Raw genomic sequence first — 19,653 nt, 5'->3', positions numbered from 1 at the left:
TGTGTTTAAACCTCAGCAGATGCTTATGACTTTTTTATAGTTACTGTCACGTGGTTGGCTGGTTAGATATTTGCATTATTGAAGTGGTCGGTGAGTGCATAGCTTTTGTTCTCTTTATCATTTAAGCAGAAAACACTACGCAAGTCATTCTTCAGAGTTAGTGGTGTGATTCTGTGATTGACAAATGCAGAGCACAGGTTAAAGTAAAGGTTGACTCTCAGTTGTAATGGTTGTTATTGAGGAGCAGAGAGCAGGTTTGAACGTGTTGCTGAATGTCATTATTAAGAGCGTGAGAGAGAGCAAGCACTTTAGTGTGGAGTGATAAAGAACTGTGAGCATTTGTCTTATGTAGGGATGTAAGGATTCACTCTGCTCGGCTTACGGTGAATCCTCACATCGCTAGTCTTTGTGAAAGCAGAAGAATTATAAATATCAACAATGAATATACATATACATACATATATTGTGCATCATCTGATGAGTGAACATTCATCGTGGCTGGTAAAACGGGGACAGATACATTATTTCCGATTGAAGTTGTGTGTTGGTCATTTAAACTTTTTAATAAATGTCATACAGGCAAAAATAGACGAAAGATTTATGGAAAAAACATGCAATAATGTTTAGTTTACTTGTATAGTTAGTTCCACTGCATGGAATTTGATTATAAGCTGAAGTGCGGGATGATGTCACAAAAAGTGCAGATCCATTTTGGCAGAAATCAGAGGCCGTAAGTTTGGAATGCCTTTATCTTCTAAGTGTGATTTTTGCACATTTTTTCGGAGCACACTAGTTTATAGATATCCTCAGGCAAACAGATAGTAAAAGCAACACAAACTTGAATTTGATTTCACTGGGACTTTAAAGGTACATTGCCATTTCTGGTTTTGGTGATGTCTTGTGTCACAGACTTCCTGTCCTATTTTAGAAAGAAATTGTTTTAATTTTCCACAATAACTAAATGATCCTATTACGCTGTAAAGACAGACCCACCGTCACCTGTCTGACAGCACTTTCGTCCTCACACGCACAGGTGAGAGATGACACGGACAATTACAGCATGAATCGGTGTAAACAGTTTTCCTTACATGTGGTGAAAGGCGCTTTACATGAAAGTCGACATGTAAATGATTTTCTTTGTGTGCAAAACACTTTCAGAAAAGCAGCGTCTCTCAGGTATTTGTGAATCGTGTCTTTTAAGTGTCGGATGTTGAACAACTGGTCAACCGTTGTGGCACATCCTTTATAATTGTGGTGTGCATAACCTACGTGTGCTCATATTCTTGCTTTTGTGAACGTTGTGCGATAAAGCAATAAGCCCCAAGAAGCAGTGGGTTACAGCGCGCTAAGGGCGCTGTGGCACGACCGTTTTTGCTTTAATAAAACGGTTATTCCATATGGCAAGATTTCATAAAATTAAGTAAATAAGAGGATATTTAGGCTTTGTGTGCGGTCAGCCATTATGAATCTGGCTATTTTATTACGGCTTAGAACTCGGCCAATCAGAATCAAGCACCAGATCTGACCGTTTTATAATTCCTCATTGACACACACACAGATCTGGAAGCATTCCTTTGCCAGGTGTGTTGTGTTTTTGGCCTGGAATCTGGGCAGAACTCCAAATGGACTATCAGCTCGGCACAGCCAGAGCTCGACAAGACCCGACACATTTCAGCTGTCATTTGTGTTGTTCTGGGTTTACTCCTCTCTAGCTGAACGTGAAATGAAGACTAAAACTAAAGTTGCAAGGTTTGGTTAAATGCATTTCAGTAGCTCTCAAAAGCCCCGGCTCGTGAAACACAAACAGAAGTCTGGGATGTTCGGTATGTGAATGCTTGTTGTTTATATGGTACTGTTTAGATGTAGCATCGGACCGTGACGTTCACAGATACGAGGGTCCCACATACAGTAGAACTCTTTTTTTTTTTGTTGGTCTTTCTTGATTGAGAAGACAACAGGTTGTTGTTAAAAACACATACGGTGATACCTGGGATACATGAAAATTGAGCTTGGTTGTTATTATTGTAAACAACATCAGGGTAATTCTCGCAAACACTCTTGGTGTAAGGATGTCAAACATGATTTTCTTAAAGGGGTAGTTCAATCAAAAATTAATATTCTGTCATCAATTACTCGTCCTCAGATTGTTCCAAACCTGTATGCATTTATTTGTTTTGGTAAACACACAGGAATATATTTAGAAGAATGTCAGATCTTGCCCCCCATTGACTCCCGTAGTATTTATTTTCCCTGCTATGGGAGTCAACAGAATTTTCAGTTTTGAGTGAAGTAAAATGTCGCATCAACAAAACAAGGTATGACATGTTTAAAAGCATTCATTTAGACACAGTTTTGATCTTGATGCTTTTAAAATTCTCATTACCGCAACCATTTAAATCTGTCAATGCAACAAAAGAAAGCGTGGCCATGATGCCTAAGCAAGTTTTTATAAATCATACATAATAAGACATTAATGAAGTACAATTTTATAGAAAATTATACATGTAACATTTTTGAAATGTGGAAAGCTACCTGTATCTGTAATGAGAATGAAATTATGAATGAGTCATGTACACAGCATGACAAGAGAATATTACGTTTTTAACTAGTAAAATATAAGGAAATCTGTTAACCTGACATTTGAAAGGTACTGGTATATGTGTTTCTTCACATAAAATCTAATTTAATGTAAATATCTGTGTGTTTGTGTCCTTTAAAAATGCTACGGAGGATGAGAACCTCAGTCATTTACACTTTTTCTTTCCATTATTCTTTATTTTTATTATACTGTACATGAATATTCTGTAAAAAGATTGTCATATGAGAACATCTAGTTGAACATTCAATTGTTTTTGTCAGAAAGTTTAAATTTTACTTATATAAAATGAAAGCAACAAATTCACTTAGACAAAATCAGTATGCGGTACGGTAATGAGATTTTCAGCAGAAGAAACAATACAATTCGTATGTTAACAATATGCTTTGTGCGTGGTAGAGAACACAATCATTATGATCGTTTTCTTTTCATTGATGCCCAATTGTTGTGGTCAATCAAGTGTTGTTATTGGGTATTTGCCAACATAAAAAGTTGCATTGTTATGTCCAATGGTGATAGGTTTTTCTATATTGTTGCATAATATAAGTGGATTTGCTCTTATTCAGTAAATCCATGCAGTTTTTATATATCAGGCTTCAAACATGTCATCGTAAGCCCACATTGTGGTTTCTCTCTTTTGACTTCGTCCAGTAAACATCCACCCAGAACTCCAGAACAAGAGCCGGCCACCACCCATAACCCACAACCCCACTCACATTCTCTACAAAAAATATACATTTGTTTATAGTAAGTAAGTGATAAAGGCTATCCAGAAGTCTGATTCTTGTGATCTCGGTCTAGTAGGAAATATACTGTTATATTGATGTAAATCTGAAGAGTCCCTCAGACGGGGACTTTATCGACAATAAACAGTCATGTTTGTGCATGTAGGCCTTTCATTTGTGGTTGTAGGTTTTTCTAGAAGTCTATACGCTTTCCCACTGTTCTCCTTGTTGATGTTTTCTTTTAAAGAGCTTTAGCAGCACATTTTTAACAACTCTTGCGGCAGTGAGTTTTCTTGAAGAAACCATTGTAAGGTTATTTTGAAAGGTTATTTATTTTTGAAAATGTTGAGTTAGTTCATGTGTGGTTTTACTCTCAAAGGAAACGCAGACATCCCAGATACAGTATCTGACTATGGGGAACGATTGTTTTGTCTTTGGAAAGTAAGATAAAGGAAAAATGGTACACCCATAAAGAAAACGGACATATTATCCTCAGACACTGATTTGAATTTGGGTTTATTTTGTATGACTTGAATTTAGTTTACTGTGATTTGTTTTATGTAATGAAAGCTCCAGAAAGGACAAAAAGTCCACCTTCCCATGTCACCTTTGCCCTTACAATAAACAAGTATAATTCATGTTCATTTTAAGTTTAATTGGGTTCAAGTATATTTTTAAATATACTTTAAGTATGAAGTGTAATTACTAGTATACTTGTAAGTGTACTTTTCCAATATATTTGCGATTTTATCAGCCCCATTTTTCTATAAAAATGTTCTTTTATGTATATTTTAAATGTTATGGTGGGTTCGAACCCAAAGTGAAGAATCGCGCTCCCTTGCACGGAAGATGCATTTGGGGCGAATATCGCACGATCGTGGCAATCGCACGGTCCAGTATGCGTCATCCATGTCGCCCCATGCACGTTTTTGCTTTAACTTAGTTCACTAATAGCACACTTGAATCAACTGTTTTGTATCAGACCATCATTCCTGTCAAGCCTGACACAACACATTACATTTTTAGTTTTGGTGAGCCCTTTCTATACTACCAAGGTATATTTCTATCACTCAAAGGCGTACTTTCTTTTTCACAGATTTTCTCTGGTTGTTTGTTCCGTGTCTGGTCGTGGTGATGGGCTTGGCTCATTACCTCAGCAGCGTGGATGTTGGTCATCATCAGGTGAAGCAGAGCTGATGGAGTCCAGTCACTGACCGCTGACATTTAAACGCTTGTGCGGACAATCCGAACGCAGGCTTCGTCATGCCTTTTGGCCTGAAAATACGAAGTCGCACACGGCGTTATAATGTCTTGAGTAAGAACTACTTTGTGACGCGTATCCGTATGCTGAGTAATGATGTGATCGAGTGCACGCTGTCGGTGGAGAGCACGGGTCAAGAGTGTCTGGAGGCCGTCGCGCAGCGGCTTGAGTTACGAGAGGTGAGTGATCGTCTTTGCTTTGTGCCGTTGGTTTTCATTTTTGAATTAAAGACGGTAGTGATCAGTCACTTTTTGATGGGGAGCGTAAGTATGTAATGCTTAATGGGTCAATTGGGACACAATTTGACAGTCATCTTAGTGTCAGTAAGAGTCTTAATTTACCTAAATCCAACCTATAATAATTCATACTTTATTCATTATTTGTATTTAGTTGTTTCTTTTAAATCCTTGCACCTTGAATTCACGCATACGTGTATGATTTGCAGGCCAAAAACAGGCTGCTGTATTCTTTTATAGTATGGTTCAAACTGTTTGAACTTGACTTGTTGCCATTATCAATGTGTAGTTTTCCAAACAGTTCCACATGTGTTATGGTGTTTAGTCTTTGCAAAGATGTTAGCCAGTCATAACAGGACGTGTTTATATTCAAAGCCTTGTAAGCAAAAGCAACGATAAAATCAAGTGTTCATTTCACAGGGTGAGAGAGAGACTGCATTAAAGTTGACACAAAACTATGAAGAAAATGCAACGTGCCCACACTTTAGCAGTGCTAGAAACCAAAGATACTGTCCCGATACTGATCAGCTTGCTTATGGTCAAATTTGTGGGACTTTGAGACTTGATAAGAGTCTGTAGGTGCTTGAAAATAAATATATATAATATGTCAATCATACAAGTTTGGGGGGAGGTGTATAAAAAGTATGATTTCAAGTAGATTCAGCGTGGTGCTCGGGAACGTATGATCGAAAATGACAATTTGGTATCGTATGATAACAGTCACATGACTATTTGGCCGATTTATCATTTGTTACGATAACAAAAAACATGATGACACGGCTTATTTCTGCGATAACAACCGTCTGCCTGTACATTATCCCTCTTATTACGCAGCTACTTGCCACATGAGGAAACAATAGACACGAAATGTGGATTTAAAATATTTTATTAGCTCATTTTTACAGAATGTAGACCTTCCGTGAGGAAAAGCCTTTCACTTTTGGTTTTAAGGTAAGAACAGGCAATTTGGTTCAATCGTTTGTAAATATAATGTCATATAAGTTATTAATTTGTCAACAAAACAACCGTGTTACCGTGTGTTATTAGTTTTTAGAGGTTGTTATCTGGAAATAACAAACCAGCAAATGTTGCGACTGGCCAATCAGAATCAAGCATTCCAACAAGCCGTATGATAAAGGCATTTGAATAAATTCAGTTGTGTCTTTTGACCACTGGGGGCGCTGCACTGTAAGTACCCTCAGAGCTGTGCTGACAGAACATATCAAGTAACCTAGCGATATGTAATTGCGGCTGTATTTAATGACAACATTTAAAATGGACACCCAAAGTCGAATGGGAAATCTTTCGACTTGGTATAAGCATATAAAGAGGCCGCACATATAATTAGGCAGAAGTTTTCAAAAGTTGATTTGTGATTACTTTTTCCAAGTTGTGATGACAAATGCCAAGTTTCATATCAATACACAAAAGTCCATTTTGGTGTCAATGTGGTATAACCGTTTAATGAATCAAAAATCTTTTAACAACTTTTTGTCATAAGTGTTTCTTCATGCCAGGCACTGGACTTAGGGCTAAAAAGGTATGAGCATAAACAATTTGACACTTCAGATTTCGTTTGGTAACGTTTCAGACTAACTGAATACGTTGGGAAAACTAAAATAATTTGAGGTAATCAGTCGCATCAAATCTTTTTCAGTTATGATGTTTCCAATTTTAAGTGAGCTGAACTATCAAGTTTTGAGTTGTTCTCATGCATGTTAATTCTTTTTAAGTAATGTACAAAAAAAATAATAGTTAAATACAACAATTACGACTGCTTGACTGCTTGGCCCCTCCCACAACCTAACCCTAAACACCAGACTTCTGCATGATCGTAACCCCAAAAGTCAAAAATACAACAAACTCTTTCAACATTACTAGATAAATATACATTTATCATAAACAAGCCTTTTTTCTTTTTAAAAGCTCATTAAATAAAACCATATTTAAACATTTGCTCTCCTAATGCAGTCTCACGCAAAGCATGCTGGGAACTAAAATTCATTCTCAACAAAACATCTTGAATTAACTTGTTTGAATTAAGTTAAATTCAGAAATAGTTTGAGAAATTCAATATATAAAAGTTAGTAAAATTTTTGTATTGAGTTAAGTTTAAACTTTGGTGAACAGTGACAAATGTGCCAAATTTCAAAATTGTCTATAGTTGGTTACATGGGCTAACATAGATGCTATGACGGATAGTTATAAAATGTAATAAAATATTTTAAACCAATAGTTGGTCTTTTAAAATCATTGTGAATAGACTTAAATAAAAAAATGCAATTGTTCTTTTAATACAGATTTGACTCGATTTATGAGAGTACTTGACGTTGAAGTGTAATTTACTCTTTGTGTCTGTCAGACTCATTATTTCGGCCTGTGGTTCCACACAAAGTCTCAGTCACAGAGATGGGTTGATCTGGAGAAAGCTCTGAAGAAACAGTTGGATAAGTTTGGCAGCGAGCCCATGCTTTTCTTCGGGGTGATGTTCTACATCCCCAGTGTCTCTCGACTCGAGCAGGAAGTCACCAGGTGCGTCTTTCCAATCTTGTCTTTTTTTCTAAAATGTATATTTTCATCATGCCCGCACATGTACAGTCATTTTACACACATATAAAAAGTGCCATTTTACATTCGTATACATTTGGCTGTTTTCCGTCGCAGTACGCCACAACAGTGATTTTGGTCTTTATTCTGTCTTTTTTGTTTGTTTGGATGATGTAGTAATTGTTAAACATTAATAGTATCTTTAGAGAATGGTGCCACCTGTTGGCCGGTCACTACAGCTCAGAAGCCGATGTTCGCATTTCACACTTTTTGCACATTTAAACATGAAAGTGTAGCTGTTTAATATAAAAGCCTTGACATGTAAGTGCGTCTGTTCACCCAGACTGCCATTGAAAAACGTCCAGTGACACTTTAGGCTCACGATCTACTGTATGCAACTTTTCTTAACATGCATGAAAAGAGATCAGTCACAATGATTTGAGCCTCCGAGGACACACGATTGGCCAACACTTCCAGACATCTCACAGGTCTCAGATCAGTCCCTGTACCGATGTTTGGGTAATTAAAGGGTAACGGTGGCTCGCTCACACTGTAATGACAGGTCAGGACGGTAAAGATTATAACCTTCATGCTCAAGAAATAGCAACAGAAATAAAGAAAGAATTCACAGATATACAGAGGAAGGAGAATGAGACCTTTACACCCAACTAAGACATTGACATTTCATTGACAAATTTGGCAGAAGAAAGCGACATACATTGCATTATACTTCGCATTTGTTTCGGCGATTTGCAATCCCTAGGATTGAACCCATGACCTTGGTGTTGCTAGCACCATGCTTCACCAATGAGCTACAAGAAAGCAGCTACTTGTCATCATTTAATACTAACATACTGTATTACACCCTGTTTTATTTTATTTTGCATGAATGTGTTATTATTTGTCTTTTTTTTCCACCTGGTTAGTCCTTTAAATGTGAACCGCTCCATTCTTTTGAGTGTTTTTTTTGCCAGAATGAAATAAAATCACAGTTAGTGGGACCTTTTTAATATCTTTTGTTCCAACAGTGATAAAATGATACCCTGGCCATTATGGATGCTCGGCTCAATTGGCCGCAGATCGCTATTGGCCGATAATCACATTTAATGACTCGATGGGTTCTCGCAAAACTTGGCCGATCTTACGAACCGATCGCAATTTGACGACATCAAAGCATTTAATACGACAAACCTGATTCTGCACTTTTGTTTTTAAGTTTAATAATAATTACTTAAAAAATATAACAAAAATATTCAGACATCTATGGTATTCCTTTAACTGAAAAAAAGGTTAACGTGATCAGAGAGCTTACATATCAGTTATATAAAGCTTGAAGCATTGGAATCGGGATCTGATCACAGATCACCATGATAAGAAATCGATGCAAAAGTCCTGATCAGAGCATCCCCATTAACCCTGCAATGTTTTAACATCCAATTGAATGTATTGTGTTCATTTATAATGTATAATGAACATTCAATTCCAGTAATATTCTGGTCGAAGAGTTGTATTTACAGTTGTATTTACACTGAGAGCTAGAAAACATATGCATGCCAGAGGCGATGAAGAAACCAGAACTCCAGAATATATACTAGGAAAAACCCTCGGCAAAACCAGCTTGACGTGATTTAAATGCTAGGAGGAGTCGGTCTTTTGTAATTCCCAAGAAAACCTCGCAAGGATATTTGTTTTTCTAGCATTTCAGCCATAAATGGAAGATTTGAGGCGAACTTGAAATTAACAAAAAAGAAAGATTTTTTTTATAAGAGCCTTGAGAACTGTAGCAGATGCATTGTGATGTATTAATCTTAAGAAGAGGTTGTGATATCACATGTAGTTTCCTCTTAACATGCATGTCTAAAACGTTGATTCCTCGGTAAATGTTAGTAACTCATCCATGAATGTGTTTCAGGTATCAGTATTACCTGCAGGTGAAGAAGGACGTCTTGAGCGGACGTCTACACTGTACCGTAGAGCAGGGCATCCGACTGGCAGGACTCGCCGTACAAGGTTTGTGTGAACGACCATAGATATAAAGAACCAGATGCCCCATTCAAGTGCTCCAGGCATGTATATGTGTCCGCCATCTTGGAACAGTCCAGTGAAGTCACTCACACACCGTGCACCCATGGCTGTAAAAACAACAAGGATTTGAATTCCCAAAAATGGTATACCCTTTAGTTTTGGTCATGTGGTTAGTTTAGCAAATATAATGTTTGAGCTTACACAACACTAAATAAGTCTACATTATCATATCTGCTTATACAGTAGTTGCAAACGCTCCGTCATCTTGCTCTTGAGTGTTAACAGACCGGCTTGCCGCCCAGGGGGCCAGATCTTTGAAACAATATCATCTCGAGCCTTATGTCCCTATAGTCCAAATAACACAACTTAACATTAATTAATTAAATAATTTTAGGATTGACAGCTAAATAACCGCCGCAACAGTTAAAAAATAACCGTATTCCAAGGGAAAACCGCAGACTTAGCAACACAGGCCATAGAAACAGATGGTAATGTGGCATCTAGTTATGTATATCTATGTGAACGACAGTCAATTTTGAAATGTTTTATATGACAGTGCCTGAAGTGTTTTTCATTTTGTATTATCATATTTAGTAATTTGATTTGAAAGCATCAGCCAACTGAACAAATGTATTTGTATTGACTTGTTTTGTTTTTTGTTCTTCTTTCCAGCTGACTTTGGAGATTATTCTCAGTTTGTGTCTCAAGATTTCCTCAGGGAGTATGTTCTGTTCCCTGTGGTAAGTGCGTGTTGCATGACACCAGGATTGTTGTAAGACTTTTAAGACTTTAATCCATAATGTATTTTCCTCACTATGGTCTGTTTGTGTGTGTAGAGCTGGGCTCATGTTGATAAGATGTTGGAGGAATGGACACAGGCCGTAGCGGAGGAACACAAGAGTCACTGGTGAACTATTACAGCACTCTCCTCTATTCCATTCACAAACACTTCTTGTTGTGTGCTTGTGTGTTGTTTTAATGTTGATCAGTTACATTTTGTATGTTTTGTGTTTGTATGTTTATGTTTTTGTTGTGTGTTGATCTGTGTTGAGTTGTTGTGTTGACTGTTTTGTATGTTGATCTGGTTGTGTGTTCTGTGTTTGTATGTTGTTCTAGATATTCGGCCGTGTGTTTGTATGTTGATCCGTATGTTGTGTTTCAGTCACATGCCCCAGGCGGAGGCGGAGCTGCTGTACATTAAGGAGGTGGAGAAGTTGGATGGCTTTGGTCAGGAAAGTTTTCCCGCAAAAGTAAGTGTGGGCATGCTTGTCTACGCCGAGCGATTTTAAATGAATAAATATCATAAAAAAGCAAAAATGTAAAAGTAATGATTTGCCTGACTGAATGATTGTAAATGTATTGTCTATGGACCAGGCTTTTCTCAGTTTCTCAGCACAATGAAATTGACGTGTTTAGTCCATTAAGTGTTTATGTCATTTTGGAGATAAAAAAGAGAAATCAAATATTGGGCTGCATTACGATTAATTGCGATTAATTGTTAGAGGCCGGCCGGTTAATCGGGCAAATTTGAGGGACGTTGAATGAATCGGCATCTGCCTCAAATGACGTTATTGCATTTTGGTCAATCTTTCTATCAAATGGATGAAATAAGTGCAATAAATTACAAAAGCTCGTCTTTTTGTACGAGCGTGTCTGTGTAGATATGGAGACCGCCTGTCACATTGTTGTTGAAAGAGGGCTTTTTCTCTTATGGTCCGGTCAAGTTTGAGGCTTCGCATGTATGGAAGGCACATCGCCCAAACTATAGACCTTCTGTCTGCATGCCGCTTTCTGTTTATCTTTGTTTTCTTGCCATGCGAGCTGTATATGTCACACAGACGCTCAAGGCTGTCACAGTCTGTTCATCCGGTCTGTTGATCTGACATACTTTAGTTATTGTTGCTTTGTGCATATCCTTCAAGTTGCTGTACATATTAAACATCACAAAATCACGCCACGTAATCGACAACTATATAATCTTTTTAAAAGACAAAGTGAATACATTATGAATGAGAAACCCAAAACGTGAAGGCATACTAAAGATTTTCCAAGAAGACATTCTTCAAAGATTATTTTTGTTTATTCGTATTTTTTTACCTTGGACCATAAAGCCAGTCATAAAGGATAAATGTTACGAAATTGAGATTTTAACATAATCTGGAAACTGACTAAATAAGCTTTCCATTGATGTATGGTTTGTCAGACAATGGCCATATTTGGGGAAGATACAACTATTTGAAAAAAATCTGAAGTGTAAGGGTGCAAAAATCGCCTTTGAAGTTGTCCATCGGAGGCGCTGTAGCAGGCCGTTGCTAAGAAACAGGTTTTTTTAAACGCTTTCTATTGGCTTACCGCATTATTGATGTTGTGGAGAGTAGATGCATCCCAAAGCTGAAATTCTAAGCTTTACATAGATACCAAATTTGAGTGGGTAATTCTCAAAGAGCAGACAGCAGCAAGTGTAAGTGCAAGTTTGTAAGTGTTGTTCTTGGCGATTTTGCACACAAAAATAAACTTTTGATATATTTACGGTAGGAAATTCACTAAATATATTCATGGAGCATGATCTTAATGATGATGCCATAAAAAGAAAATCGATAATGCTACAAATATACACGTGCAACTCTTGTTTTATGTTCCAGTGTTAATAAATGATTAACACCTGCATTGCCTGGTGTCACGCATTACACTGAACATGATGTGAATGTTTCTGTGTTGTGTTTTCAGGATAACTACACCAATGACATCATCATCGGCGTGTCTTTCATCGGCGTGTTTGTCAAACACAGGAACGGCAGATCCATAATGCTCCACCGGTAACACATCATGTTTGTCTATAGTATTATTCAACCGGATGTGTAAATGTCGTCCAGTTGCAGTGAATGAGATTAACTACACACACATTGATGTACAAATGTAGAAGCTGTTTCTTGAATTTCTCCTCTTTTAGTTGGAAAGATATCGGCACCATCGGGCACAACAAATCGGCCATCACTGTAGAGATAACCAGCAGAGACGACACCATCATGTTCCACTTGGTCAGCACATTCTTCCCAAATGATCATTATTTCCCCTGTTCTGATTATTCTGTTCTATTCTTCCTTCCCATGTCATCCCATTGCTTCTGTTTTATGATGAATGCGTTTTGGTCTGGATGTTTTTTTTCTTGTCTTTAGGACGATATGGAAATGGCCAAATACATCGCACGCCTTTTTACGGCCAGACACAAGTTCTACAGACAGAACAAGATTTCTGCTGAGTGAGTCTCAAAGCAAAAGAATGCTTCTAATAAAGTTTTCCAATAAAGTTTTCAGAAAGCATTTAAGAGATTGTTACTTTCAGGAGTGCCCTTTTCCCGAGCAACGTCATAACTCGCTGGTTAACCACTACAGTACCATAGCTCGTAGGAGAAACTAACGATCTAGTCACAAATGTTTCCCGAAAACATAGTAACTTCCTCGAACTTATGTTGTTTGAACCAAGTTGGTTTAACAATATAGGTGATGACATCACGCAGGTGGTAGAGAAGAAACATTTACTAGTTAATCCGTTCAGATCGATTTAATGGCATATTATTGCTTTAAATAACGCATATTGCAACAAAAGACTACTTTTGTTAATGTATTTATTCTCCTATGTTAAGTCGCAAGTTTCCCCCTAGGTCACTCCGTCCAGGGAAAGAAAAGTGTAGTACTAACTAACTAGACTTTCTCTCTGTCAGTTTACTGATGTGTGTGATTGAGAATTTACTGCATTCAAGTGTAAAATTCTCTCGCATTACCGCAGGCCTTCACGATCACCTGTGCCAGTCAGGAGAAGACACACCTGGAACAGAGCGGTATGACCTTCAATCATAGCTTCATTCAGCGTCTCCAAAACAAATGCAGTCATTCAAGTCAATGACAGTGTGTAATGAAACAGACTAGAGTGGATGTTTTGTAAAGTCAGCCAATCAGATTGCAGCATTTCATTTGAGCTTTCTTTTTTTGAAAATCCAACTTTGTCTCATATTTTGCAGTCAAAGGCGTCTTCATATACAGACCACTATCAGGACAGACAGGGCTCTCAAGGTGAAATTCACTCTATTCCGCATTAAACGTGTGACGTATTGGATGATATTTGATCCTTTCTGTTTGTCTGGTTTGTTATGTACATGTGTAAATCTCACTGTTAGTTTCAATTCTTTCCGTAATGTCTCTTGGAAGAGAAGACTGATGGTTTTTGTGTAAGCCCATAACCATTTGAGCTATTCTCATGCAAGAGTCGGAGAGAAAAAAATAATAATACCCACAATGCACTGCAAGCAGAGCACTATTTTAGGAAAGTCACGTCTCTGTCATTTGTTCTTCGCAGACAGCATCTTCCACGATGACCCGTATTGTAAATCAGAAAGCAGTCTTGACCGATGTCCCATAGAGTTCGGCTTTCCGAACGGCTCCGTTCACAACGGCAGCATATGCAGCACTCCGAGCGTCAGCTCGCTCAGTCGCTCTCAGACGTTTCTGCATTCCTCTCCCATGTCATCCAATCTCTGCATCCCCGGCAGTGAACTGATGCGTCCCGACTACATCCCCAGCCACCGTCACTCGGCCATCATCGCACCTTCCTACCGTCCCACCCCCGATTACGACGCCGTCATGCACCAAAAGCGGCAAGTCTTTGCGACTACGCCCAACAGCAGCTGCCATAGCCAGTCTCTGCGCAGTCTGAACATCACAAACACGCACGTATACCAGCAGCCGCAGGTTTTAGTGTACAGTCAGCCGGAGATGAGGAAACGCGGGTTGTACTTGGGGCCGAACGGGACGGCAAGAGCTTCTCACCCTCCGTTCGGACAACACATGGGACCTCTGCCATCCCACTCTGTGCCCGGGATTGCACACGGGCCCGGTCATCCCTCCACTGGTGCGGGAAACGGCATCTCGCACACGGTCAGCACCCCGGAGCTCGCCAACATGCAGCAGCAGGTCGCTAACGGAAGGGCAGAAGAGCCGAGTTACATGACGGCGGCCGCTAACATGCTGAGGAACTATCTATCCCGTCCGCCCCCTCCGTATCCAACGTTTCGTCCAGCCACGAGCACCCCGGACCTGGCCGGCCACAGGCAGCGCTGCATGGGTAACTCCAGTCCAGAGCTGGTCATGAGAAAAGTGCAGCTGTCTGTGAAGACCTTCCAGCCGGACAGTTCGACGGTCATGCATCAGTCGCTGCAGGAGGTCAGCGCACCGCTCATGGTGCTCAAGCACTGCGGCACGCCTCGAAAACGTCACAGCGTGGAAGTGGTGGGGAGCCAGCGGTTCACGGAGACCCACGGAAACGTCGCTCTGCCTCGCAGGAACACGTCGCGAGAACAAGCTCCGCCCGCTCACCAGCAGGCCGCGCAACACCCGGCAAAGCCCAAAGAGGTGCATGCGCAGAAATCATCGTCGCCTACTGGTCAGTCTATGTACCAGCATGAGAAGACCCCCTCCAACGTCACCATGTTTATTCACAGCAGTGAGAGCGAAGAGGAGGACGCTTCGGATCTGGATGTTCACATTCCCGGTCTGAATGAGGATATTAGCGCTCAGTATCAGGCGGCTCTCGCCAACATTCCCAACAAACCCCCGCCGGAATACCCGGGGTCCCGACAGACCGGCAGCACTACGGCCCTGCGGCACCCAAAGCAGGTACAGCTGTTATCTCCTATCGCCTGTTCAAATTCCTCACGTTTATAACTTCTGTGTTTGTGTGCGACTGAAGTGCAACACTTTTAGAGATCCACACACTAGTGTTGGGTGTTGCATTTAAAGATACGCTTCTTATGCCATCCCAGATGTGTGTCTTTAAATATGGTGGCACTTTTTTCTGCTGAAATGCACGTCCTCATTTATCTGAGTGCATTATATGTTGATATTTAAACTGAATAAAATGAACATCCCAAAACAAAACCGATGTTCACCTGATGAAGAAATAGTCGAAGAAAGAAGTGCCCATGACTGATGTTCTCATCCTCCGTAACATTTTTACAACGCTGGTTACACACTATATTTACATTAAGTTTGATTTTATGTGAAGAAACACATCTACCAGAACCTTTCAAATGTCTAACAGGTTAACAGATGACTTTATATTTTTCTAGTATAAGACTTAATATTCTCTTGTCACGAATACGACTTCTGTCATTCTCATTAACGCCACAGATAGTTTTCAACATTTAAAAAATGTCACATGTCTATTAATATAATTATATACTTCATATTATGTATGATTAATAAACACTCGCTTAGGCATCAAAAAACATGTTAATGGGATTGGCAGTTTTAAATTGTTACGGTAGTGAGAATTTTGGTTCAGTTTTGCAATAAAAATGTTTAAACATGTCGTACCTTGCTTAAAATGAATAAAACGGAAATTTGTCAATGCGAGTGTTTTGACATCTTGAGACGAAGATTTCATAACAAGCTCCCCTGTCATACCGCTACAGGCCACCGTTGGGGGATAAACTGTCTGAGACTATCTGGTGTTGTTTGTGTCTTCAGGACAGTAGCGATGAGACCGCCGATGTCGTGGATCAGACCGGTCTCAGCGGCACCACATCTGTTTCTGAACCCGACCTGACCTGTGTGAAGGAGAGAGTGAGGAAAGAGCCGGTAAAAGAACGGCCCGTCTCTGAGATGTTCTCCATCGAGGACAGTATCGTGGAGAGAGAGATCGCTCAGAGGGTAGGACACCTCCACCCCGACTTCAAAAATCGATCTATTAGACATCGCTGTGATGTTCGATGGATTCTCAGAGAGAGAGAGATGATGTAGACCTCATGTTCGTGATTGTAACTACAGGTTTGTTTTTTCTTACGAAGTCTCTTGAGAAACAGAAGATGGAGAAGAGGCCGCTGATGATGGCCGCTCTCAACGGCTTGTATGTCACACACATGCCCGCTGAACACGTGACCAAACACACGACTCAACACAACAGCACAGATGAATGGGTGAGCAGACATTTCTACGGATTTCTCAGTCCAGGCAAGTTCATGTGTTCTAAATGAAAATCTCTCTCTTTCTCAGTGCCAGATGCTGGAGCTCAAGTTAGAAGAAGAGAGACTCTTTACTGAATACGAACAGATTCCTAAGAAAAAATCGAAATCCGTTTTCAGCACGGCGACGCTGCCGGACAACATCGAGCGCAATCGCTTCAGAGATGTTCTCCCGTATGAAGAGAACCGAGTAGAACTCGTGCCGAACAAAGAAAACAACACAGGATACATCAACGCCTCTCACATTAAGGTTAGAACATGGCTTCTGAACCTTTTGACTCCAAGGCCCCCCACTGTATTTAACAACATTCAAAGCCCCCACCCAATAATATATTTCAGAGCTTGACAATAACTGGCAAAGCTTTTATTCGATATAGAAATGGACAGATATTAAGACATTTCTTGGTTTTGCAATGCTCATTTTGTCTCGTTTTGTCTCATATTCAATTATTAGTCATCCCGAAGCCCCCTTGGATGTCAGCTAGTGCCCCCCTGTTGACAACCACACATGGCTAAACTCTCTTTACGTTTGGTGACATCATGTGCACCAGCACAGAGATGCTCCAGTCAGGGAGGATTTGTCTTTTAAACAGCTTTAGAAAGCTTGGAAGAGCCAATGAACTCTTTTTAGGACATTTATGATGCAACGGTTCCTGCCAGCCTAGCGTGTTTACTCTGTTGTACAGCAGAGGGTGCTGTTACGCATCTAAAAATGCAGGAGATGTATGGCAGCTGTTTTTCGAGCGCATGTGGAAGTCAAATTTGATATCATTTTCTCTTTTGACTCTATTATTATAATTTTTTTCATTTTTTTGAAAGTAGTAAAAACACTATCGTTGAGTTTTTGCTTCAAATAAGAATGCAAAAAAGATACATTCACCGCTATAGTAGCACTACCTGTGCTGAGAAAGGTGAAAAAGGTCCACTATCTCCCACGTGTTTTATTTAAAGTGAACTCTCTCTGTGTGTTTGTGTAGGTGACGATTTGTGGAGAAGAGTGGCACTACATCGCCACCCAAGGCCCGCTGCCCAACACCTGCCACGATTTCTGGCAGATGATCTGGGAGCAGGGAGTCAGTGTCATCGCCATGGTTACAGCCGAGGAGGTACGGCCGGTCCTGATTGAACGAATGAAAAGCGTTGTTTGAAGTATTTCACACATTGTGTGGTGTTACAGGAGGGCGGACGCTCGAAGAGTCACAGGTACTGGCCCAAACTGGGCTCCAAACACAACTCGGCCACGCACGGCAAGTTTAAGGTCACCACCAAGTTCCGCACGGACTCTGGTTGCTATGCAACCACAGGGTTGAAGGTGAAGCATCTGCTGTCGGGGCAGGAGCGCACCGTCTGGCATCTGCAGTACACGGACTGGCCCGAACACGGCTACCCGGAATATGTGCAGGGATTTCTGTGTAAGATCCATACTGGGCCATATTTCACCCCGGAGGTGATAGTTTGATTAAAGTGAATTAAATACTTTCTGTTTACCATAGGCCACACCGGACAGAGTACGATTCGAGGTGTTCTGGCTCTTAGCGTTTCGTCTTTCTCTCCTTAGCGTATCTTGAAGAGATCCAGTCGGTCCGGCGTCACACGAACAGCATGTTGGACACGTCCAAGAGTTTGAATCCTCCGGTGGTCGTTCACTGCAGTGCAGGAGTGGGTCGCACCGGGGTGGTCATCCTTACAGAGCTCATGATCAGCTGTCTGGAGCACAACCAGGTCTGAACGCTCTCTCTCTCTCTCTCCATCAGACCTGAGGACCCCTGTGTGTAAGAGCACTGTATAATACAGGGGTCCTCTAACTCGATTTGATCTGTGACACATTTGTTCTAAACTTCTTGTGAATCGAATTTGGCCAGAAATGACAAAAACAACGTCAAAAGTTTTCCGTTAATGTTCAGATTTTGCCTTCCAACCAAAGCCAGTTACGTTCATGATTTTGTGTGTGTTCTGTCTGTTGTTCAGCGGGTGGAGGTTGCAGTGATGTTGGGCCGTTTGAGACAGCAGCGGATGCTGATGGTACAGACGGTCTGTCAGTATAACTTTGTGTATCAGGTCCTCATTCAGTTCCTCAAGCACTCCAGACTCATCTGAGCTCTTTCCTGGACAATAATCCTACAAACAACTTACATCTGTTTGTTGTCTTTTGGCAGTAAATGCAACATAAGGTGTAATCTCTCTGGAGTTCAGGTTTAAAGTTGTTTGAGAGTGAAGCAAGAACAAAAGAGAAAATGATATGTCTTCACTTCTTAAAGACATACCGTAATGGGAGATTGAAGAAACAGCCTGAACGTTCTTCTAAACACTCAATTCTGTCATTTTCTGATAAAGTTTTAAAGACATTAACAGTTTACTTCCAAGATGTAGGACACGTAACTGTTTGTTGCAGCTGTGGTCCTTGTGATTTATGAAATGCGGGTCCTTGGGTTTAGATATCGTATGATAGAAATATAGCGTTATGGACGTCTAGCGCCGAGGCGAGTTAACCCGAAGAAACTAGTTTGTTCTAGACTCATTTCAGTTCTTTCATGTGTGACACGGCAGCACATAAACGTTAAAATACCATTAACTCCTTCCAGTGTTGATGTTTTGTATTATTACAGTATATTTTATACCTTATTTATGCTGTGTTTAATATTTGTTTATTTTGTAACTTGTTGTTTATTTCAGATTTTAGGTCAGTTACGGTACTATTGTTTTTCACATTTATTGTTGAACAATTGGAGTATTGCTGAAATGCTGCATATTGAAACCGTCTTATTTTTATTCAGGCACGAAAGCTGTTGTGTATTAATGTTATTAGAGTTTTTGTTTCTATGAAATAAAACTAATGTTAAGAAGCTTATACTTATATCTTAATCGATGTGAATATTTTATATTTTCTCCTGACATATTTTTGTGAAAAGAATAGACAACTACGCATGCCTTTTTTAATTCAAATGTATATACTGTACTTGCTTTCATAAATAAATCGGTTTCTTTGCACTCGTGTTTTCATCCGTGCATTATTTTTGTACCTTACGCTTCTTAATCTCAATCTTGCATTTATTCACCAGACTTTTATTTTGTAAATGTGCTGCCTCTGCAAACAATGCAATAAAGCATTTTTATGTGAACTTCTGTGTCATATTCATTGTAACGGTTTAGAAAGTCAACTTGACCAACTGTTATCATAAACGTCATGTCCTGTGTATAACAAGATGGACCAGACATACAAAACAGCATTTCGTCGGGATTATCGAATG

At 39.9% G+C, this 19,653-nt stretch overlaps 1 protein-coding gene across 3 annotated transcripts in view; it reads left to right on the top strand.

Moving 5' to 3' along the window:
* LOC306904850 (tyrosine-protein phosphatase non-receptor type 14-like) overlaps positions 1-19,522 on the top strand; it is a 22,159-nt gene extending 2,637 nt beyond the window's left edge. For 2 of the 3 annotated variants that reach the window (XM_079475005.1, XM_079475006.1), the window contains exons 2-20: positions 4,418-4,761; positions 7,181-7,350; positions 9,278-9,375; positions 10,063-10,130; positions 10,227-10,297; positions 10,553-10,640; positions 12,118-12,206; positions 12,341-12,428; positions 12,567-12,649; positions 13,177-13,228; positions 13,409-13,460; positions 13,744-15,059; positions 15,912-16,094; positions 16,232-16,360; positions 16,437-16,655; positions 17,383-17,511; positions 17,583-17,817; positions 17,964-18,127; positions 18,374-19,522. In XM_079475005.1, the coding sequence (XP_079331131.1) occupies positions 4,585-4,761; positions 7,181-7,350; positions 9,278-9,375; positions 10,063-10,130; positions 10,227-10,297; positions 10,553-10,640; positions 12,118-12,206; positions 12,341-12,428; positions 12,567-12,649; positions 13,177-13,228; positions 13,409-13,460; positions 13,744-15,059; positions 15,912-16,094; positions 16,232-16,360; positions 16,437-16,655; positions 17,383-17,511; positions 17,583-17,817; positions 17,964-18,127; positions 18,374-18,502 (3,540 nt within the window). In that variant the 5' untranslated portion in view covers positions 4,418-4,584 and the 3' untranslated portion in view covers positions 18,503-19,522. Of the gene's footprint in view, positions 1-4,417; positions 4,762-7,180; positions 7,351-9,277; positions 9,376-10,062; positions 10,131-10,226; positions 10,298-10,552; positions 10,641-12,117; positions 12,207-12,340; positions 12,429-12,566; positions 12,650-13,176; positions 13,229-13,408; positions 13,461-13,743; positions 15,060-15,911; positions 16,095-16,231; positions 16,361-16,436; positions 16,656-17,382; positions 17,512-17,582; positions 17,853-17,963; positions 18,128-18,373 lie in introns of those variants that run through there. The other variant, XR_013787671.1, reaches the window with a different exon arrangement.
* The last annotated feature ends 131 nt before the right edge of the window (positions 19,523-19,653 follow it).

Source organism: Barbatula barbatula (assembly GCF_947034865.1).
Source record: "Barbatula barbatula genome assembly, chromosome: 15".
In the NCBI taxonomy this organism is placed as follows: Eukaryota; Metazoa; Chordata; class Actinopteri; order Cypriniformes; family Nemacheilidae; genus Barbatula; species Barbatula barbatula.
The sequence above is the reverse complement of the archived record's forward strand: the minus strand, read 5'-3'. Positions and strand labels throughout refer to the sequence as shown.